This window comes from Accipiter gentilis, chromosome W, assembly GCF_929443795.1.
Source record: "Accipiter gentilis chromosome W, bAccGen1.1, whole genome shotgun sequence".
Classification (NCBI taxonomy): domain Eukaryota; kingdom Metazoa; phylum Chordata; class Aves; order Accipitriformes; family Accipitridae; genus Astur; species Astur gentilis.
In genome coordinates, this window is record NC_064918.1 from 2,575,063 (window position 1) to 2,598,725 (window position 23,663).

The 23,663-nt window shown below is 37.1% G+C and overlaps 1 protein-coding gene across 9 annotated transcripts; it reads left to right on the forward strand.

Moving 5' to 3' along the window:
- The first annotated feature begins 27 nt into the window (after window positions 1–27).
- Window positions 28–20,063, forward strand: LOC126035249 (3-hydroxy-3-methylglutaryl-coenzyme A reductase-like). 9 transcript variants are annotated; one of them, XM_049793574.1, is made up of 21 exons: window positions 38–122; window positions 4,294–4,433; window positions 4,904–5,100; window positions 5,505–5,616; window positions 6,210–6,297; window positions 6,396–6,480; window positions 7,883–7,988; window positions 9,119–9,225; window positions 9,658–9,774; window positions 10,258–10,409; window positions 11,266–11,510; window positions 11,651–11,823; window positions 12,404–12,598; window positions 13,198–13,356; window positions 13,507–13,664; window positions 14,763–14,868; window positions 15,861–16,031; window positions 18,098–18,238; window positions 18,337–18,495; window positions 18,793–18,947; window positions 19,101–20,063. In XM_049793574.1, the coding sequence occupies exons 3-21, from the start codon at window positions 4,936–4,938 to the stop codon at window positions 19,153–19,155; spliced, it is 2,649 nt and encodes an 882-aa protein (XP_049649531.1). In that variant the 5' UTR covers window positions 38–122; window positions 4,294–4,433; window positions 4,904–4,935; the 3' UTR covers window positions 19,156–20,063. The 9 variants fall into 9 exon arrangements, with proteins under 9 accessions (XP_049649526.1, XP_049649531.1, XP_049649534.1 ...); XM_049793572.1 differs by having other exon boundaries at window positions 43–145; XM_049793570.1 differs by having other exon boundaries at window positions 61–148.
- Window positions 20,064–23,663: the final 3,600 nt, after the last annotated feature.

A 23,663-nucleotide genomic window follows, 5' to 3' on the forward strand; every position in this document is an offset into this window, starting at 1 on the left:
GGGCCCTCGCCATTGGCTGCGCGATCGGGCGATGGCGGCGCCTGGCGTGTCGTGCCCCGGGTGTCCTTGCTCAGAGACGAGTGGCAGCCTTAGTCCGCAGCGCGGCGGGAAGGAGGAAGCCTGTGTGCGGTGGTGCAGCGCCAGGGTGGTGAGCGGGGACCGGTGGGAAAGGGGAGGGCATGAGGGCCATGTTTGGGTCAGGCGCGGTGGAACAGCCTGCCGTTTCGACACAGGTCCTCCGTGGCCGGGGGATGGGCTGTGGCTCTGAGCCCCGAGCGGCTCCTCGGAGATCGGCTGGATAACGGTGGCTGGGGGGGGAGCACTGCGCCATCGCTGCCCCCAGGGAGCGGCGGTGACGACCCCGCGTTCCCGCCCGCATTACCTGCCGCCCTGGGTGGTGGGCGGGGAAGGTCAGAGCTGCTGTCCTGGTGCCTTCTTGATGTCGGAGGACGCGGCCCCGCGGGGTGGGTCACGTAGCTGAGGAAGGCTGTCCGCGGCACCTGCCATCCGCAGCGCCCCTGGGCAGGCTGCCGTTGTGCGGGCCTCGCCAGCTGTCCGCCCAGCAGCGCGCGGGGGCTCTGCGACTGTAGGGAGAAACTCAGCCTCCCCTCCGGCCCCTGTGCCAGTTTCTAGCGGGCTGCGGATGGCCCTGATCCGTGGGTGGCCTAGCCTAGGTCACACTGGAGGGCTATGCCCCCAGCCTTTCGGCAAGGGGTTTGAGGGGCTACAGTGATAGGCATGCGTGAGTGCGGTTTCCATTTTTAAAAACAAAAAACCGCTACGTAAGAGTTTGACACGGTCTGCGTGGTGTCATATACTTTTCAGGAGAGCTCCGCATGGGTTTTCGCTCAGCTATTTTTGCCACTCGATTCCTTTATAATACTGTAGATATTGCTGAGTCAGCCAACAAGAGATGGGAAATTTCTGCTGATCTAATAGATGGTGTTGTAGAGGATTGCTCTGAGGTTAGTGAGAGTTGTGTGACAAATCTTAGGTATTTAAGCAAAATAGTCATACAGTTAAGGAGCAGATTAAAATGCTCTCTAAAGCATTACATACAACCAGTCTAGTTTGCTTTTTATACTCTGGTTAAATTTTTGAAGGGGTTGCAGTTGGTGTTTTTTGTTTGTATTTTGATTTGATTCCCAGAATGGATTGCTTTATGTAATAGTTTCCTGGAAATTTTTGATTGAAAACAAAGGGAAGCAGGAAATGGATAGGATTTATAAAGCATCCCTTTTGAACCACCATTTTGAAATTTAACAAAATTATATTAATGATAAACTTCAGCTTTACATTTAAAGTTGTCTTGCTATTTTCAAGCTATAAGTCAGTGTGGCTATAAAAATATTTTAAAGAGAATTAGGAATATGAGCTGATAATATGCATTGAATTTTTTTTACAGCACTCAGTAGTACAGAATCAGTGCATGAAATCTTCATCAGTGTTTTCTAGAAATGCCAATTGCATAGCAAAAAAAATAAAAGATATACTTCAGGCAGGTTAAATAAACATGAAGGCTTTAAAGAACCCTTTTAGATTAGGAGTTACTGCTACTCAGTTAACCCCATGATCAGCAGAGACATCCTGTATTTCATAGCAGCAGTTAATTAAAACATTGGCTAATAATAGATATTATGGAGAGTTATTTTCATAATCAAATTAATGCATTTTTCCCTAACTGATTTTTGTGAACACTTACTAGTTTTGCTTAGAAATGTGAGAAGTAATATCTGAAGAAAGATTTTGGAATCTTTCTAGATCTAATAACAGTTTGTTAATTGCCTAGATAATAATTCCAACTGTCAGAATTTAGGAGTTATATTACTCATTTTAGGACTGGTAGGACCCTGTATAGTCATGTAGTAAGTACTAATTCTGTTTTTCCTGAAACAGTGTAGTATTCAAAAGTATTAGTATTTTCATAGGATATTTCTATGCCTTTTCTATTTTTTGCTTTGTTTCAAAATCTTTGGCACTAAGATATTCCTCTGGCTATGTCTTATTTTAGTTTTCCTAATTAAAAGATACCTTCTATGCTGCTGAAGAAAAACCATAATACTACTTTGGAATGGTTTTGCAAGAACATAAATTTACAAAACAGCATGTAGATTATATTACACAGGGAAAAACTAAGGATAATGTTGTTGTGTGTTTGTTGTTGAGGTTTTTTTTGTTTGTTTGTTTTTTTAAAAAGCCTTCTGTCAGGAAAGGAAAGAATTTATTCATAAGGAAGGCAGTCCTCTCAATGATTTTCCCTAGTTGGTTCCATCAGCCATGAAAATCCTGCCACACCTTCACCGTGGAAGGATAAAGAAAAATATATTGGTGCTATTGATGCTCATATGATCGAGATTGGCATTGGTAGGTGTTGGGGAGGGGGGAATTTAAAGAGAGAGAGAGAAGAGGGGTTCGGATTGCTTAAAGAATCACCTCCCATTATAATAGAACAATGATTTAATAGAAATTTGTATAAAAGTATGACTTCACAGAATTCAATGGCAAGGTTCATTCTATTACTTAGTACATGGATGAAATGCACACAGGAAAATTAAATTAGAATCAATCTAAACTTATGTATATAGGGACTGAAAAATGTAATAGGGTAAAAGGGAATGTGGGAAAGGGTAAGGGAGACCCTCCCGTTGAGTCATGAGGTTCAGAGAAGACCCCCTTGCTTTCTAAACTCCTGTCAGTGTAGATGTGGCTGGATCAACTCCTAGTCCCAGACTCGGTCAACGGTTTATGTCTAAAGGGATTATGAGTATAATAGCAGCCTAAAATTCATTCACAGTTGAACAAAAATCACGACAGTAATTTAAGTATAAATTTGAAAGTATTAACTTATATCTTATAATATACTTGCTATAATGTACTTATAGACTATTCAGGTTAGTACACGCACATGCATGAAGACACTAAGAGAAATACATATAAGAGAGTAAAAGAGAGAGAAAAAGAGGTATACCTGTTAAAAATTCCCCTCGAGGTCAGTGAAAATATTCACGTCAAATGCTTCAGCATTTGTCTCAATGGGCGAAGGGTTGAGCCTCAAGGAGCGAAGAGAATCAGCCCAGGTCGTGTTGGCTTTTGGCGACAGACCTCTGATTTTCACAAACAGGAAAGTTTGCGAGCTCTGAGAGGCGTCCCACTCAGAGGGAGATGCTGGTCACAGCCCACTGCGGTCCAGGAGAGCTCAAAGGGCCTCACTCAGTACCGCTGTTTATAGGTTCGGGAGATGATTGACTTCTGTCATCAACAAATTTCTAGAATCCCAGCTGCGCTGGAAAATTTCAAGACTGTTGGAGAATAACTCAAAACATAGATATGGGATGCTCCAAGATTGTCAGGGGAGGATTGTAATGTCTCAAGGTTGTTATGAGAGAACTGGCTGCAGGTTGTTATGAGAACTGTCTATCTCTACTCCTGTCCCCCCGCCTTTGCCAGGCAGCAGGAGTCCTTGAGATACACAGCATATCTCCCTGTCTTAGCTGTGTAAGAGTTCCTGGCACAGTCAAGGGTCACTCAACTGCCCGACTCATTACACTTATGCTAAGGCCTAGCGAGCCTTCCCGAGTTTGTAAATCAGCCTGGAGAGGGGGAAGAAATGCACCACCACGGTAGGAAACCAAGATGATTCTGGTATCTTCAGTAACACTAAGCAGATAGATTTGCCCTTTCTATTATTTTCTCCATTGAATGACAGCTTCATTTATGATGTCCAAGGAAAAGAAGTAATACTAGAAAGACTGTCTTCCCAGAAGCCTGATTGTTACTTTTAAGGCACTTTGAAGTGACAGTGTGTAGAGCCCTCAATCCTCTATGGAAATCTCCACAGTGCTAGGTTTGTACATGTAAATACTGAACTATAGAATGTCTCTATAAGTCAGACTACTATTTAAGCATCTTTTGAACTCTAGGATATAGTTATATAGTTAACATTCATCACAGAGTCTTATAAGTTGTTCATTTTGTGCAATGAGAAAAGCAAAGTCCTAGTACTAATGTATTTAAGAGACTGTTTTATGGCATTTTGTTTCTATCTATGTTTCATGAGTAAACGTCCTTGATGAACTCATCTAAAGGTACAACACAGAGCAAATAGACTAGGATGCAGTTTTTGTACAGAATATCCATGGTTTTGGTTATATGAGAGAGAGGTGTGAGAGTTTCTGTTGAATGTTACCTACTTAAATCAAGGGGGATGATGAAATGCATCAGTAACCTGGGAATTAGTTATGGGTACAAGAGAACTGTCACAGAATACTGTATATGAGGATTCATGTGTTTCAGATGAAGAAAGAACTGTTTTAAATGTGATTAACTTGAGTTGCTGAAGAATATTGAGCAGAAAGTAGAGAAGACACAATCAGAGGAAGATAACATTGCAACTCCTGCTGTTGAAGTTGAGCATTACCAACAACGGTTTGTTGGTAATTTATATAGTTAAAATAAAGTTAATATTTTTGATAGGAAGAATGAGTAGAAAGAAGTAACAGAATTTAGTGAGTGCTTGCATAGAGAGGTGGTAAAAACAAGTTGGAGTCGAAGTGGTATTATCAAAATTGTGTGACGGGAAGATACTAAGAGATGTCATGAAAGTGGTAGAGTCTTGTTAGTAAGACTTTTCAAAGAAACAAAGGAGATATGTATTAAAAAAAAAAAGGATTGAGAAGGCAGGAGCAGATCATATTGTATTTCAGAAGATTAGAAATGAATGTGGTTTACATGGAAAGTTGAAAGGTGAAGATGAGTTTCCATACTCATCTGTTACTTAACTGGTTTTGGTATGTTTGGTTTTCTTTTTTTTTCTTTTCCTGAGTTGACTTGCAGAAATTTATATAGCTCTATCCTTTTTCCCTGAATCTCATACTTGTTTATATGAAATATTCTTTTGTTGCAGGTTTGCTAAGTATATAAAAACAGTCTTGAAAAATGTTGTCCAGACTCTTTCGAATGCATGGCCTTTTTGTAGCCTCTCATCCATGGGAAGTCATTGTGGGAACAGTAACTCTCACCATCTGTATGATGTCCATGAAGATGTTCACTGGGAATGATAAGATATGTGGCTGGAATTATGAGTGCCCCAAACTTGAAGAAGTAAGGATTTAAATTCATGTTATAGTACTTACTGTTAATCTGTAGATGAAGGGTTTTCTGTAGAATAAGATCAGGCTGTGATATATTAGGAGAAAAGTAGCTATACAGAAACTTCTTTATTGCTGCTTTTTCCCATGCTGGATATTAAAGTTGGATGCAAGCAGTGATGCACCTACAAAAGGTTTTCATTAAGCCTAACTTTCAGTGGCATGGTATCTAGTGAGCAAGCATTTGATATTCATATTGTTTGCAATATTTTAATCTTTTTAAGACAGACTAGCAGTGATACTTATTCCAAAGCTTCATTTTTAGTGCAGCTTCACAATGGATTTTTTTTGTTACTGAAACTTAACAAGTTACTACTTAATGTAAAAGCTAACTAAATAACTTTGTATTTCAAACAGGATGTTCTAAGCAGTGACATCATCATCCTGACAATCACGCGCTGTATAGCAATCCTTTATATATATTTCCAGTTTCAGAACCTAAGGCAGCTTGGGTCAAAATACATTTTAGGTACTGTATCTGATTTTTGTTTTTAATTATTATTTGCTGCATGCATTTTAATTATTTTTTTACAATATAAATTGGTAATAAATATAAGAGTTTTAATACTTATGTACAGAACAGGGTTATTTTAATTCTTTGCTAGATAGCAGGATAAATGTTCTGTATAGATCAAAGTGCAATTCTTTTTTAAAGAGAGATTGTGTAGGATTATATAAACATTGTAAATGTGATTACTGAAATAATCATTTATTGTGTGAAACTCTAAAAATATAGAGCTGTTTAAGCCAATTTTCAGTTTTGCTGATAAGTGAGAAGATTTGTGGCTTTTATTTCTCACAGTCTTACTTTGAATGCAGTACAAATTTTAGATTTAAATACCTGTATAAAAATAGCATCCTCATCAGTTTGTATCTCAACTGTTTATGTACTTTGACACTGAGAGATGAGAATTACCATTTGTTTGCTTCAGAACTGATCTAAATACATAGTGTTTCTTTCTTCCTTTTTTTCTTTTTTTTCCCTTTCTCTCCCAATATATATAAAAAAGAATTTTAAGAATTTTCCAGTTGTTTTTTTGTTTGCTTTTTTTTTTTTTAAAGGTATTGCTGGCCTCTTCACAATCTTCTCAAGTTTTGTTTTTAGTACAGTGGTAATTCACTTCTTGGATAAAGAATTGACAGGTTTAAAGTAAGTAATGAATTGTTATTTTGGATTTCTTGCTTGAATTTTTTTTTTCCTGTACAATAAACCTTGAATTTTACTCTTAACATATGCCTTTCTTTCAGTGAAGCTTTACCATTCTTCCTGCTTCTGATTGATCTTTCAAGAGCAAGTGCATTAGCCAAATTTGCGCTCAGTTCCAACTCACAGGTCAGGGGGTTTTTTGTTTGTTTTTTTTGTTTGTTTGAGCTTTTGAATTTAATATTCAAAGACGAATAATCCAGGTGGAGAGCCATACAGGTGAATACTGTATTGGCGATATATAAAAAGGATCAGATTTAATCCATATTCTATATTCTGTATTGTCTTTTATTCAGATCAGTGTTCAAGTGAATAACAACACTGTAAAAATAGTGTGCATAATCATGTGAACCAAGTTAATTGTATTTATGAGTACTTTATAGGTTCAGAACTTTAAATGGCAATGCTTATAGCTCTGTTAAGGAGGCTAGAGTTCCTAGACCTGTCTTCCATTTATTGATAGAAAAAAGTTAATTTGTAGGGCTCAGGAGCAGTACATAAATAGACATTTAATGTTATAATGCCAATACAGAAAAAAGCATGTTTTCTAGACAAAAATCTTAGCAGAACAAACATGGCATATGTATAGATAGATACATATTCATGCTCTAATGCAATTAATACAGCACAACATGAAGGATTCATAGTATATCTTGCCCATCGTACATTGGAATGGTAATTTCCTAATTTTCTAAGTTCTGAAATAAAAGTATTTTTAGTGAAATTAATTTATACCTACAAAATACCATACATGGTAATTGAGCATAATAATTGTGACAAATATACAATATAACATACAGTAATATACTATAACGTATTGTATATATGAGTATATTGTACATTATATATGCAATATTATAGTGTGTTGTATATTATTATATAATAATTATGAGTACAGAAATTTTTATTCATTTTCAGGAAAGTATTTCACAAATAGGTTTTCACCACAGCTTCTCTCCCCTTCCCCTCAATCCAACAACAACAAAACAGCAGCAGACCACTGGAGTTTTCCATGCCTGGCTTCTGGAGGAAATCCCTTTCTCCCCAGGGGAAAGTTTTAGTGTCTTTTATGTGCTTTTTTCTGATAGCTGAGTCTAGAGAGTTAAATAATTTAAAAAAAAAAAAAGTTAGGATACAGATATGTGGTTGCAAGAACTTCTGAGATGCCATGACATAAGTGGCTTCTGTTTTATGTCTTAAAGTGTAGAAGTCCTGTTCTTCTGAATGTACTTTAATTAAAGTCTGTGCCCATCAGTGTTGTAGGAGCTTAGAATACTGATGAGCCAAAGGTGGAGACTTTCAAAATTAAATAATCTTGTGTAAATAAAGACTGTCAAAGTATAATAGCTTATGGGAAATGAAGCAATTAAAGAACGTGTTCTCTCATAATAGTTCATTTTTATCATCTGTTTTATAAGGCCTTATCACCATAATACTACTCAATTTACTAATCATGTACTAATCATGTTATGTGCACTCCCTTACTTTGATTTTTGTCTTTATGCTAATGTACAGAAATTTTTATTTTTAGGATGAAGTAAGAGAAAATATTTCACGTGGAATGGCAGTTTTAGGCCCTACGTTTACACTGGATGCAGTTGTGGAGTGTCTTGTGATTGGTGTTGGTACTATGTCAGGTGAGACCTTGTATCATTCCCATCATTCCTGTTAACATCTTAAAGCAGCTGCTAAAATTTTCTCTTGGGCATTCTTAAAAATGAATGATGCTTTCAGTACATGCACACCTATTTCATATTCTTGCAAAAACTAGTGTTTCTAAAAATTACTCCAGGTGAAGGAAAGTTATTCTAGTTCAATTAAAAATAATCAATCTTACTGTGTTCCCCCCAATCTTTTGATCTTCATCAGTTCTATGTGCAGTAGCAGTTGTCTTTCCTTAAAAAGAGAACAGTTAAATGTAATAAGCAAAGGATTTTCATGTGCAAATAACTTTATTTCAAATAACAAATTTCTTTGTAAAATAAATTGCAGTTCCATAGTAAGTACTGAAGTGGTTGGTTTTGTTTGTTTGTCTGTTTGGTTTTGTGTGTGTTTTGGGTTTTTGTTTGTTTTTTTAAACTATCTTGTATACCTTAAAGGCATCTTTCAAAGCATTTGCTTTTTAAATTCTTTTGGACCTTTGGGGGGGGAGGGAAATGTGTGTTAATAAGCTGTTTTCCTGTTTACATCTAGGGGAAAAAAACCCAACTCATTTCGGTGTAGCATGTAGTTGATTATTTTTATTTTTTTTAATGATTTATACTGTTAGCTCTTTCATCTTTATTAAGGGGATTCTGTAATGCATGCGCAACATGGCATATTGACTTTTTCTGGATACCAGACTTGTGAAAGAGGAGGTGGGGTATATACTGTTTTATTTCTGGACACTTAATTGGCCATCTTTCACAAGGGATTTCAATACATAACATTGGCTAATTGTTCTTTGCTTAGATAAGAGAGGAGTTTCAAGATTTCATTGGGAAGCTTTAAAATCTTGGTAAACTGTAATTATTTTTATATTTATTTAGATTTACACTTTAAAAATTTTCTGTATACCATACCATAAATACATATTGTACTTGGAATAAGCTAATACAAAATAACTAGGGCTTAACATACTTGTTTTTCATTAATCTAGACAGTTCCCTCTATAGTCTGCAGTGTCAGTTTAATGGCTTCTTTCTTACTTCTGCAACACTTCTTCAAGTATATAGAAAGCCTGATGCATATTCAAATGTTCAAAACTTTTTTTTTTCTTGTTATGTAGGTGTACGACAGCTGGAAATTATGTGCTGCTTTGGCTGTATGTCTGTTCTTGCCAACTACTTTGTCTTTATGACCTTCTTTCCAGCTTGTGTGTCCTTGGTATTAGAGGTAAGACCAACTTCAAGACAACATCAAGCTTAGTATTCAGACCCTGTGCTTCTTGTAGGCTATGCATTTCTTCACTGAGGTATACACCAGCATGTTTGGTTTCCTTTCAAGGTAAACAGGGGGAATGCACAGAAAGAGTTATGGTGGCTCAACTGATGGACAATAACTTGTTAATGCCACTGTAAATGAGTCACACTCAATAGTATGAGTTCTGATCTAAAGCAGAGTAAACAAATTCTATTTTAAATTAATGGCTGTCCAGGGTTTTTCACTATTTAATGCCTAACATAGGCTAAACAGTAGACTGTAGGCTAACTCTTTTGTTTGGTAATTTCTTAATTATCAAATAAAAATACAGTGTTGAAGCTCACTTGTTGGTTCTTCTAATACATACTAAATAGGACCTATTTTTTAATTTTGTTATTTTTGCAGCTTTCGAGAGAGAGTCGTGAAGGGCGTCCTATATGGCAGCTTAGCCATTTTGCTCGTGTTCTGGAAGAAGAAGAAAATAAACCAAATCCTGTAACACAGAGGGTCAAAATGATTATGGTTTGTGGCTTTTTTTCACTTGTAGTTATGCAATCAGTAAGATGTCCTGGTGCAATGAATAAAGCTTTTGTTTTCTATAGACTTATGTTCTGCATCTCATTAGTCTAGTTTACCATGGTAATTTTTAATAACATCCCCTGTATCTACATCTAAAGTCTTCCAGCATATGCCATTTCTGTGCAAAACACTCATGGCTTTTTCATGTGTACTAATTCTTTCCCTCTTACCCCTACAGTGCCCTCAGCTTCCTCTGCTTATTACTTGAGCCAAGAGGAAGGATGTGGTGGGACAGGTTCAAAGCTATGAGTGTTATGATAGGCCAAAAATGGTGTTGATGAAAGTTGTGGAAAATCAGCCTTTACCTTTAGACTTTAGAGGCATGGGAAACAAACCAAACAAAAAAACCCCGAAAGTTTAATCTTAGTAGGTTAGATACCTAGTTACAGTTGAAAAATTAATATTTGTTTTGTGTTTTTAATACAGTCGCTGGGTTTGGTTCTTGTTCATGCCCACAGTCGCTGGATAGTGGAACCAGCTGCTCAAAACAGTACTGTAGAAAATGCAGTGGGATTGGATGAGAATGCACCAAAGAGAATTGAACCTAATGTTTCATTATGGCAGTTCTACCTTTCTCGGTAAGCAACTTGACAGAAGAGAAGTGTATTTCCTCGATTAGGGTCTATTCTCCAGTGCTGCCAAGCTATGGTCCTAGGGTACAACACTTGTAAACTTGCAGATCTGACCACTGTAGGATTTCTTGGAACCAGAGATGTTATTTCATAAGAAATATTTCAATATTATGCTGTTTGTTCAATCTCCTTGAAGTAATAAGAACATGATCAGGAGCCAGCTGTCCTGTATGCATCGTAACACTATCTTTTCCCACTAGCACTGACATCTTTCAGAGCACACTGGAAAATAAATTTTCTGACTGCACTAGAGTAATTATTTATGCAGAGCTTCTGACCATTCACATACAAGTGCAAAAGCCATGTCATTATTGCTTTTCCTTCAGCTCAACTGAAGTTAGTTGCAGCTGTGGTTCCATGTTATTTCTGAAAACTCAGAACTGTCTCTTAAGTTTTTCCCCCCCTCCTAGCAGTTCAACTTGCATCATAATAGTCATTATTGGTAGAAGATGATAATCGAAACTTTCTACTTTATCATTGGGAGATAGGTGTTAAATCAATTTGATGGAGCTGTTAAATAATGAATATTTTCCAGTCATTTCTCTTACTGGGACTGCTTTTTAACTAAGATTTAGAAAATAGTTAATGAAATTAAAAATTCTTAATACGAAGAATGATTTCTCTACCCTACCCTAACCTAGCATACTTGAATGTCCTGCTAGAAATGTCTTTTGACAGGAATTTCAGTAACTGTATAAATGATGATCAAACTATTACCCCTTCTAAAGCAAAGGGATGTCAGAATGTTGTTATAAACAAATTGTATATACCATGTATTTACTTCTTGATTTGTCTTTTTTAGAATGGCCAGTATGGATATTGAACAAGTAATCACTCTTGGATTAGCCCTTCTCCTTGCTGTGAAATATATTTTCTTTGAGCAAGCAGAGACTGAATCCACACTCTCACTGAAGAATCCCATAACATCTCCAGTGATGGTCCAGAAAAAGGTCCCTGAGAACTGTTGCAGGAAGCAATCTGGACTTCTGAAAAACAATCAGATATCTAACACATTAGAAGAAGCTTTAGTTCCCAAAGATGGAAATGGTAATTTTTGGCATTTTAAAGTCTGAACCTATTCCTGAATATTTGGAACAAATAGTGAAATATGTGTTAGCATGTTGTATTTGGAATAAAAATTTAAGTTTTTTTGTAAAACAAAGTTCATTTTAATTGTCTTTATGCAGTTGAAGTCATAAAACCTGTATTAGCAGAGTCATCAACCAAGGCTACATTTGTAGTTGGCAGTTGCAACCCTGTGGAAACTTCTTCATTTCTTAATAGAAAAGAAGAAGAATTTGAGTTACCTAAAGAACCACGTTCTATTGCAGAATGTGTTTGTATACTTGGAGACGCAGAGGTATGGAAAAATAACTTTTTTTTTTTTAACCTCTACTGCAACATCTGATTTAAAAATTCTTACAGTTCATTTTCAAGCTTTTAAATGATCCTATTGACCATAATGTCAATCTTCAGAGAATTATATGGCTTTAATAACTTGGGGGTGGAAGACCAAAACAAGGGGGGAAACAAAACAACACCCTTTCATAAGTCACTTCTGCTCCAGACAGTTTCTGTTGCATTTTTTTTTCAATACAGATGAGAAAAACAGATAGGTGTATGTTTTTGAAGTTGTAAAGAAATATTTTTTTATTATGAGTCTCCCTCTATCCCCAAGATTGGGGGGGGAGCAGCTTCATCATTCATGACATACCAAGTAACTGAAGCTTCATCATGTACACATATAAGTTGGTGTCTGAGTAAAAATTTTTTTATCATATCTTGTCCTACTATAAAATCTGACATTGGCAGTTGGTTCCTTTAGATGTTCTCTCCATACTGTCTAAAGTAAAGTTGTTACCCTTTTTCATTTGGAAACATTTAAAAGAGTTTTCACCAAGAGAATCTATACTTTGTCTCTCCACCCTTTACATTTCTAGAAGGGAGCAAAATTCCTTACTGATGCTGAAGTCATCAGCTTAGTTAATGCTAAGCATATTCCTGCATACAAACTGGAAACTGTGATGGAAACTCATGAGCGAGGTGTGTCCATTCGCAGACAGATGTTATCTAAGAAACTCCCTAAACCTTCATCTTTGCAATATCTTCCTTATAGGAATTACAATTATTCTTTGGTAAGTAAAAGGCATACAAGCAAAACTTACTGTAAAACCATTTTCAAAATCTATGAAGTATCTGCTCGAAGTGATGTATATGAATTAACAACGAGCTTGGTCAAAACTGATGGGGGGGGGGGGAAGTAAACATAAGGCACTACCTTTTATTGATTTTGATGTTTTTAAACCTAGGGAGGTAGGTAAGTTTTGTAGCTTACCCAAAAAATATTTCCTACCGAGGTATGCAGTTGCCTTATCTCCTAAATGCAGAATTCTACTCGTACTGAGCCTCAGTTCATCTGAATGAAAATAGTACCTTGAGCTCAAGTTAAAATGGAAGTTTATTTAAAAATAATTTAACAGTATTAAATTAATTTTATTTAATAGTGTTTAAGACAATAAGATTGAATAGGTCTGTCAAATACTAGACATTAACACTATTAGCTGTTGATAGCTGTAGCTGTAACTTTTTGAGGTGGCAATTGGTTGCTTTATGGGTAGGGTTGTGGGGTTTTTGCTAAGATAGCTTGTTGTAGTCATGTGCATAGTATGTAGCATGCTGCACTGTATCACTGTACATGTAACCTTAATGATAACTTTTCTATTATTTTTGTAAGGTTATGGGAGCTTGCTGTGAAAACGTGATTGGATATATGCCTATTCCTGTAGGTGTAGCAGGACCACTATTTTTGGATAACCGAGAGTTTCACGTTCCAATGGCAACAACAGAAGGATGTCTTGTAGCAAGCACAAACAGAGGATGTAGAGCAATATGTGTAAGTATTGTTTGACTAGCTTGAAAAAATTTCTATATTATAAAACATATTCGGGGGTGATACAAGGTGTGGGGTTTTTTTTTTACTTCCTAAAAACTAAAATTTACTTTCAGTAATCTTACTTTGTTTCCCTTCTGCTTTGATTTTTAGCTTGGTGGAGGAGCAAGTAGCTGCATTCTGGCAGATGGGATGACTCGAGGACCTGTTGTAAGGCTGCCCACTGCTTGCCAGGCTGCAGAAGTGAAAGTTTGGCTTGAAAACCCTGAAGGCTTTAAAATAATGAAGGAAGCTTTTGACAGCACAAGTAGGTTAGTACAATGGCTATTCCAGCCTTATTTCCTGATATAAGACTTCTATGGATGGTAGAAAGCTCCTAATTGTATTTCTGTGTACTGCAGTACAGGAAATTACATACTCATTTGAGCTATCCCATGTAGTGTGAATCTAAGAAAACAAAAGTCACTCTGGCTATATACCAAGGCTAGTAATAAACATTTTCCAATGATAAGTGGTAAACAACTAGATCATAGCAACAAATATATTTGCATTGTATAATACTTAATACATAATTTTGTCTAAGCATTTAAAAAAAACATAAAAGCTTATTTGGATTTCTAGTAGTAGTAGTTATGCAAAAAGTAATTATTTAAAATTATTAATATAATCTGAAAAGCTAGATTCCAAACTTTGAATTAATTTGTGAGGTTCCAGAGAATACAGGATAAACTAATGCTAGAACTGAAATGCTTAAAAAATGTAAAACAGTATTAAGAGTAAGTTTATTTCAAGCCCTAGAGTTTCTTCTAAGACTTATGATTACCTGCTTTCTTTAGGAAGATTTGGAAAGATATTTCCTTATTGGTTATGTTTCTTACCAATCTTACAAGTGTCACCCAAGGACATATGTATATTTTGGCGACAATCAACTCGTGCTGCTGTTTAAATGCAGTGTTTCCTGGTTTTTGTTTGACTCTTACTCTGTATGAATAAAGCTTTGACTTGTGGAGCTTGCACTGTTGTTGAAGATAGCATGGGTTTTGCCTTGCTGTAAAACTGACATAAGAATTTCTAAAGGCCTCATTTTTAGTTTATACCTGGTAGTCAGATGTTTTAGGGAATACAACGGAGTTAAATTTATGTTAACACTTCGGGATATTTTATTTCATGAAGTCCAGGGATAGAAAACATAAAAAGTCAGTGAACACTTAAAGTGAACATTTTAAAGTATTTACTTGAGACAACTATGTGCATGGTAGCTGTGACTGTTTTTTCCTGCACTGAGGGAGGAGTACAGATAGCACAGTGTAGTTAACAGTGCTATCTGCAACAATTTACTGTCATTTTGCCACTTAAAACTAATTTAATCTTTTTCCTTAAGGATTGTAAGTAATTACATTTTCTTGCAGGTTTGCCCGCCTACAAAAACTTACCATCAATTTGGCTGGTCGTAACCTTTATATCCGTTTTCAGTCTGGAACAGGGGATGCAATGGGAATGAATATGATTTCAAAAGTAAGGTCCAGTCCCCTTAAGTCTAATAAATATGTATTTCTTTTAAAAATAAATAAATTGTATCCTACCAATCTGTGACTACCTAGCATGTGAAGGCAGAAAGACAAGACATAGTGCTGTTTGCAGTACTATAAAATAATAAAAGTGTTTGATCTTGTCAAGTATAAACAAGAATAGGATGAGAACAATGAAAGAAAAAAGGTTAAAGTAACTTTGTATTTTTTTTTATTGTTTTAAACAAAGTATTCTTGATAATATGGAAGTTAAGCTGTTTGCTCTGTTGCTTTGGGCCAAAGATTTTTATCCAGCAGTAATTAATCTGTTACTGTGTTTATTACTCCTTGTAAATAAGGGATTAGAAATCTAGTGACTGGCAGCAGGGGGGTGTTCTCTACTTTTGTTTGATTGTTTTTGGTTTTTATGCAAACGTGGAAGAACCTGAGACATGGCCCATAGATTGGGGCGTGCCTTGTGCTGTTTGAGATGAACTTTAATACTGATTGCCTATTCTATATACATTTTATCAGAACCATTATGTAAATGGGTCTGGCCATAGACAGGTACTAAATATAGTGGACCTTTTGTCTGACTTCCTAGCATAGAGAAGCTCTTTCCACTCTGTCCAAAGTGAATTCATTTCATGCCTGTAGTGTCTGCCTTGGTTCATGTTGTATCTTCAGTATGGTAAGCATATGCCTGTTCACCTAGAATGTATCCAGAGAGTCCATATGTACTGGGAAGAACCAATTATTCCCCATATAATTCCCAAAGTGTTTAGAAAAAGGAGAGTGATAGATTTTTTTTTTAATTTTTTTTTTTTTTAATTTTTCTCCTCTCTCCTGTTTCAGGTTCCTTCCTGAAATCATGTTCTTTTCAGCTGTAACTGATGATCTGATTACACTTAATCTAATCTTGCTGTTCCACTGTCCTTGAGTAGCTTGTTTTACAACCATAATGATATACTAGCCCTATATCTGTTTCTCTTTTAACAGGGCACTGAAAAAGCACTGGCAAGGTTGAATGATGAGTTTCCTGATCTCCAGGTTATTGCTATTAGTGGTAACTATTGTACAGACAAAAAACCTGCTGCTATAAATTGGATAGAAGGAAGAGGGAAGTCTGTTGTCTGCGAAGCAGTCATTCCAGCCAAGGTTGTTAGAGAAGTATGTGTCTGCTTTACTTTAATTTGTTTATAAAAATGCATGCATTTTACAAAACTGATGCATATTTTACATCACAAATATTAACCGTAAGGATGATCCCTATGTGTGTTTTTAGACTACTGCTGTAGGATAAGTCATTTTCCTTGAGAACCTCTTACAGTAGATATTTTTTTCCTTTCACTGTCTCTTCTAAGGTAATGTGCTATTTATTTAATGATGGATATCTAGTTGAAGGAATTAGGATTTTCACTTTTTACCTTTGAAAAAATTGTGCCATAGTTTGATAGATTTATTATTATTATTATTACTTTTTTTTTTTTACACATGGAGTTTTGCCTGACATTGTACCCAGTCATTTTGATCATTTCACTCATTTATTGTCTCTTGCATGAACCTGGCATTCTCTTCAAAGTTTATATGCCCCCCTACTACAATGAAAACAGATAAGCAGGTGCTTCACTTAATTCCAAAGCTGCCTTAGCTTCTTGCATGATGAAGGGTAACCTTTATAACCAGTGCCAGTCCTAGCCCCTGGGAATTTGTTCTACATCATAAGAGCTATCTTAGATTCTCTTCCACCTGAGCTCAGAAGATTGGCTATATGAGTTAGACCAAATCCATTGCCTGTTACCTGGTTGCCAGCACTGGCCATAACAGACAATATCTAGGGAAGAGTTTACTACACCATACTCAGAATAGACTTCCAGCAACACATTCAAGATTGTGTGAATTGGTGCTTTAGTATTTGATGGAATTTTTTTTACACACCCCCCCCCCCCCAATTTGTCCAGTCCCTTCTGTGAAACTTATGTAAACTTTTAGTACTAATATACCGAGCAGAATTCCACAGTGCAGCTACACCTTGTGTGAAGAACTACCTTCTTTTTGTTGTTGATATAATTTGATGATGCCCTAGTTTGTACTGGAAGAAATACTTAAGACTTTTATCTTCTTTCTACCACTCAAGGTTTTATAGCTCTAACAAAGCTCTTCTACCTTCCCAGCTATTCTAATTTTCAGACTGAAAAGTACTAGTTTCTCTGAGGAATGAGTAAAAAGACTATCTCAGCATGTCTTTGAACATCATTATCTCTGGATCTTTTTCAATTCTAAAATTTCTAAAATTCTGGGTACAGAGGTGGACACAGTATTCAAAGTGTGTGTGTGCAGGCTGGATTTTTCAACTTGTTTGCATTTTTACTGCTGATTCAGTGGCAATATCTATTATAACCCCAAGATTTCATTCCAGAGTAATAATGGGGAGCCCATCCTTTGGTAATTGGTATTGATAGTTTTTAAGTAATTTTGGGATGTTCTTTCCCACCTCCCAACTATGTACATTGCTAAACTTACTTACATTGAACTCTAATATATTAAACTTTATATTTTTGTAAGCATTGTAGACTTTGCGCAGATCTCTGTCATCAGTCGCTATTCCTACTACACTGGAATATCTTAAATTTTGTTCACAGCACTATCATCTTGTTTGTTCTTTGATCATTTTTTTTATACTAAATTCAGTGTAAATCTCTTATCTGAAGGTTTCAAAATACAGTCAATATAGTATAAATATGTCACTTGATATTACTGTGCACAATGTTTATTTAGCAGTGTAGCACAGTGTTGTTTGTGTTTAAACTCTTCAGTTTAGCTCTGTATTCTTATGCAGAGCAAAATTGGGGAGGGTTTACTGTCTGGAGCAACTTGGGAGGAAAGTCGCTATCATGTCAAGGTGAATTAATGAGATATTTCTGCCAATTTGGTTTTGTTTGTTTCATACTGAAGATAAATGAGAATTTGAAACAGCGAAGGTAGCTGATGAATTTTTCTTAAAGGCATGTGCAAGTCCAAACCCTTTGCACTGACTTTTCCATGGTTACTTGGATGATGCAGTCTGCATTTGAAAGGGCTCCTTTTGAACAAAAATAAAAGTAGATATCTAGGACAATGATTGAGTCAAATTCCATATGGAAGCAAACAAGGGGTGGGGGCTTATTAAACATGAAATGAGGTATTTCTACTCTTGCCTAAAGAATGGTGTAGTAAAAATGTATCACTCTGCCTAGGTATTGAAGACAAATACAGAAGATATAGTTGAAGTCAATATACACAAAAATTTGGTGGGTTCTGCGATGGCTGGTAGCATAGGTGGCTACAATGCACATGCAGCAAACATTGTGACAGCTATCTACATTGCCTGTGGTCAGGTAGGTTTGTTTTACACCAACTCAGCTTTTCTTAAATTCAGTAATTCTTAACTAAACACTTAGTTGAGTTTTTTGTTTTGTTTCTTCCTGATCTAAAGGATGCCGCACAGAACGTGGGCAGCTCTAATTGTATCACTTTAATGGAGCAAACTGGTTTCACCAACGAAGACCTGTACATCAGCTGCACAATGCCTTCTATAGAAATAGGAACTGTTGGCGGAGGCACCAACTTGCTTCCACAGCAGGCCTGTTTGCAGGTATAAAAGCAGAAAGTTTAAAGCAATTTAGCTTCCTAAATCAAAGCTCACTTTCATGTTGTGTATGTTGTGTCTGAGTAATGTGGGAATGGGGCTTCTTGAAACTTGGTGGATTTTACATGAAAATCTTAGAATTACCTAATTGTTTTCATATATCTAGTTTTTAAAGCTCAAGTTATTTAATATTAAAGAGACTTAAAGCTAGTCGATTTGATATAATTTGGAAAGACTTACTTTAAAATTTAGCATAAATTTACTTAGATTTCATGGCATAATATTGCATATTTTTCTCTTCAGATGTTAGGGGTTCAAGGTGCAAGCCAAGATAACCCTGGTGAAAATGCCCGTCAGCTTGCTAAAATTGTATGTGCTACAGTGATGGCAGGGGAATTATCACTAATGGCAGCTCTTGCAGCTGGGCATCTAGTCAAAAGCCACATGATTCACAACAGGTAAGAAATGGAAAAATTCATATCTTTCTCTGCAGTTCTGCCCTTCTTCCAAGTACACAAGATTCAATAATAATTACATGAATAATTATAACATAATAGCAGTGTATCATTTTAACTATCTAATGTAGTTATCTTTCTTACTGTTTTTCTTAGGTCAAAAATAAATCTACAAGATCTTCAAGGAACCTGCACTAAGAAGGCAGCTTGAATACTAAAGCAGCTTTGAAATGAAGAATTGTTCTAGCAACTGACTAGGTGCATGGGGGGGGGAAGAACCTGTGAAGTTTAGAATAAAAATCACCTTCAATGGAGAGATCAATGGACTTGTGTGAGACTACTTATGTCTTTGACCTTCTTCAGTGGTTAGAGATGACTTCATGAAAGAAGTCCTGTCAGATGTCTTGAACATGGCTTTGGAATTCTTACTCTTGCGCATCATTTTCTGAAGGGTCAATCTTATGTTTTTACAGGTTGAGATTATTTTGACTAGTAAGCTCCTGGTAACTACCAAGGTGAAAAGTGATGTAACATACTTTGTATGTTAAAAAAAAAAAAAAAAAAAGGTTGGTCTAAACTTGGCTTGAATGCATTGGTCCTTGCCATCTTTATTTTTCTGGTTAGCCAAGTATGTTTTTTAAAGTGATGGCAAGCCTAATCACTTTCCATGAACTCCCAATTTTAATTTTGTTTGCATGTAAAACTTAGGTCTTAGGCTTTGAGACAATTTTATTGAATTGTATTAGTTTTATAGAAACCTCTATCTATATATAGTACTTAAATTGCTGCTGCTTCAGCTAAGTAGCATTCAATGTTTTAACTCCACAATTTAGGTTATTCCTTCATGGAAAACTTGTGACCTACAAAGTGCTGAAGTGTTAAATAACATCTGTACTGAAGTAGTGAAAAATGGTGTCTTCAATTGTTTTGTCATTTTGTTCAGGTAGAAATAATAGATTTTTGAAACTAGTAACTCCGAAAACAATTACAGGTCAGAGAGCTTAGTAATTTAAACAAATGAAGTTTCTCAAAATTGTTTGAATGCACTCCTATAAAAAAAAAAAACAGGAATCAAGAACAGATGTTTACACTTCTATTAAAAGAAGTCTCTTAAGGTACAGTGTATTTGTATATTCCTAATTTTTTTTTTTTAACTGTTTGACACATTCCCCAGGAATAGGTGTGTATCCACTGCTTAAGCTGAGATAAAATGAAGCCAGAAACTCACACTGTTCTTTAAAAGGAATTAAAACATTAAAAAACTAGTGTTAAAGTTTCTTTTTTAGGGGGGGCGTATTTATGTTAAGAAGAAATCTTATCCTTTTTTCAATGAAAATTACTAATTAAGGAAATTCAGTGAAATGACATGTTAATGCAACAAGCAGTTTTTGTATTAAAATACTGTACTTGGACCAGGGAAGCAATCTCAGGTGTTCTTAATGTAATACAGAAAACCCAGGTTTATTCTGGTTTGATTCATCTTTGGGAAGATTGCTAAATGCATGCCCCTGCCCAGATAATCACAGGAGGAAAATTGTTAATTTGCTTGATGATGGTTTTTTGTTGTTGTTGTTGTTGCTGCTGTTGTTTGGGAATCAGTGGATTGGACTGGGGTTTCTTACAGGAATGCAGCAGCATTCATAAAGGGGTGACTAGCAGAGGTGCTCTTCTAATGTACAAATTTGATATAAATCATGATGGGTTGTTTTGTAGTACATCAACACACTAATATCATTGTAATGTGCTCATAAAGCTAATGTGCAAGCATGGAGACGTACATGCTGGATATGTTATGATAGCATGTAAATACCATTAATGTTTATCTTCCTGCAGTATTGCTGCTTATAGCTACCATTTTATTTAAGGAAAGTTGGAACTACTTTGTTTCTATGTTCATTCAGTGATCTTACAGTAACACTGTACTAGCAATAAATGGTGGTTCAGTGTTCATTCTGGTGATTTTAACTGACATTGTGTCTTGCAGAATTAACATTTTGTATTATTACTAAATTGTGTACATTTTGGTACAAAGCTACTTTTTCAGCTTCAGTAAAACAATGGAAAACATATTGGCTTAATTGTGATATTTTAAGCTTACTTCATGGCTTAGTGAAATATCTTAATATAAAATAAGAGGGTTAAGGAAAATATGACTAGCATACAGTACTAAATGCCATGGGAATATGATACCAGAAGCTCTCACCTTGTTTGCAGAAGCCTGTACACATTTATCCTCCTCAAAGCTTAATTATGCAGTTTACCCAAATGGGAGAACTAATTCACCATTAGCAATGCTTTTTGTTGAGGCCTGTTTGGGTGTTTCACCTCTCTTTTAATATCATGGTGCATGTTAGCAGTGATGTGGTTAAGCTTTTAGTCAGTACCTCACTACACATCCTGGAAGCTATCAAAAATTTGGACCTGTAATCCAGGATAGAGATTCACCAGCCCATGAGTGTGCATTTCCTGTAAAAGGTTAAAAGAACAGATCTGACTTTTTTTTTTTTCCCCCCTCTTTTTTCCTCTTCTCCTTACCTGTAGTTCAACTACCATGTTTGATCTTGGTAATGTCCATCAGTCTGTAATCCAACATACAATGTGGTCTGCATTCTTTTTCAGTCTCCTCAGCACTACAGGTTTTAATACCAGAATCGGAGGTTACCATTTCATATGTGTTAGAAAGTTTAGGGAACTGAAGGGTTCTTATTTCCCTGCTGTCCTGGTTTTGTCTGGGATAGAATTATTTTTTTTTTCTAGTAGATGGTACAGTGCTATGTTTTGGGTTCAGTATGAGAAGAATGTTCATAAGACACTGATGTTCTCAATTGTTGCTAAGTAATGTTTAAACTAAGTCAAGGATGTTTCAGCTTCTCCTGCCCAGCTAGCAAGAAGGCTGGAGGGGCACAAGAAGTTGGGAGGGGACACAGCCAGGGCACCTGACCGAAACTGGCCAAAGGGGTACTTCATACCACGTGACGTCATGTCTACTATATAAACTGGGGGGAGTTGGCCTGGGGGGGATAGCTGCTTGGGAACTAACTGGGCATCGGTCGGTGAGTGGTGAGCAATTGCACTGTGCATCACTTGTTTTGTATATTCCAATCCTTTTATAATTATTAGTTTCTTCCTTTTTGTTCTATTAAACTGTTCTTATCTCAACCCAAGAGATTCACTTTTTTTTCCCTGATTCTCTCCCCCATCCCACTGGGTGGGGGGGAAGTGAGTGAGCAGCTGCGTGGTGTAGTTGCTGGCTGGGGTTAAACCCTGACAGCCCTTTTTGGCCCCCAACGTGGGGCACGAAGGGTTGAGATAATGACAAATCTGACCAGAGCATCTTAAAACAAATTTGTTACAAGCATTCATTATATTAGTTTAATAGTCGCTGGTGTATTGGGTCTGGCTGAGATGGAGATAATACGCCCCATAGCAGCCCTCATAGCGCTGTGCTCTGCATCAGTAGCTAGAAAGGTGTTGATAGCACACCAGTGTTTTGGCTACTGCTGAGCAGTGCTGCCACAGCATCAAGGCTGTCTCTCCAACATTTTTGCCCCCCCCTCAACGGCACGCTGGGGCAGGGCAAGATCTTGGGAGGGGACATAACCAGGACAGCTGACCTAAACTAACCAAACAGATATTCCATACCATATGACGTCAGCTCAGATATAAAAGCTAAGTGAAGGGAGATGGAAGGGGGGCATTTTTTTTTTTGTCTTCCAGAGCAACCACGACGCGTACTGAAGCCCTGCTTCCCAGGAAGCGACCAGACATCGCCTGCTGATGGGAAGTAGAGAATAACATCATTTGTTTTTCTTTGCTTTCACGCGCGACCTTTGCTATCACTTTATTAAACTGTCCTTATCTTGACCCACGAGCCTTTTGTTATATTTTCTCTCCCCTGTCCAGCTGAGGAGGGGGAGTGATAGAGCGGCTTTGGTGGGCACCTGGCATCCAGCCAGGGTCAACCCACCACAGTCCTTTTTGGTGCCCAACGTGGGGCCCGACAACGGCAGTTTTGCATTAAGCGTGCTATAGCTAGTTATTAAGTGGCAAGCTCCTGTGCAGGTCACGGAGTTTCTTGGCTGCTTGCTTATCTCTATCTTGCTGAGTTTGGGAACATATTAATGCAAATAATGGCTGTGTGCTTTGTCCTGGCACTGATGGCTTTGCTGTGCTGGGGGAGCTATCTTGTGGAGGAGATGAGGGAACACATCTCCCTCTTCCTACCAGGCATTGATGTGAATGGTTTTATTATGCAGGCTCCCGAGGTCCTTGTTCACCCTTATGTGAGCTGTTCAATACTAATAATGAATACTGGTGGCATATTATGGGTATTGTGGAATCTGGTCTTGTCCTGGTATAAGAGAAGACAAGTTTCAGGTGAGGCAATACTGAAATGTGCCCTCAAGCGACCGGTCCCTGGGTGGCAGGGTATATGGAAGGATTTGGGCAGATTCCTAGGATGGTTATCACCTCCCATAATCTGGGACTTTACACACGAACAGGCAAGTAACCCTGGCAAACTGACACGTCACCTGATAGAAGGGTGCCTTGCCTATTCCAATGAAAACCAGCAGCTTCTCGCACTATACTGGGGCCTGGCCTATGCCTAACGAGCCCTAGTTCAACACTCTCAGAGGACCACGGTTGAGGCAGGGACCCAGACTGCATCTGAGGACACCATGCTCGAGATAGGGACCCAAACAACAACAACTACAGTAA

Coding starts and splice junctions, on each gene's coding strand:
- LOC126035249 (XM_049793569.1), top strand. CDS start 4,936: ATGTTGTCCAGACTCTTTCGAATGCATGGCCTTTTTGTAGCCTCTCAT. Junction 11,511..11,650: donor AGTTCCCAAAGATGGAAATG/GTAATTTTTGGC, acceptor GTCTTTATGCAG/TTGAAGTCATAAAACCTGTA. Junction 14,869..15,860: donor GAATGAATATGATTTCAAAA/GTAAGGTCCAGT, acceptor CTCTTTTAACAG/GGCACTGAAAAAGCACTGGC.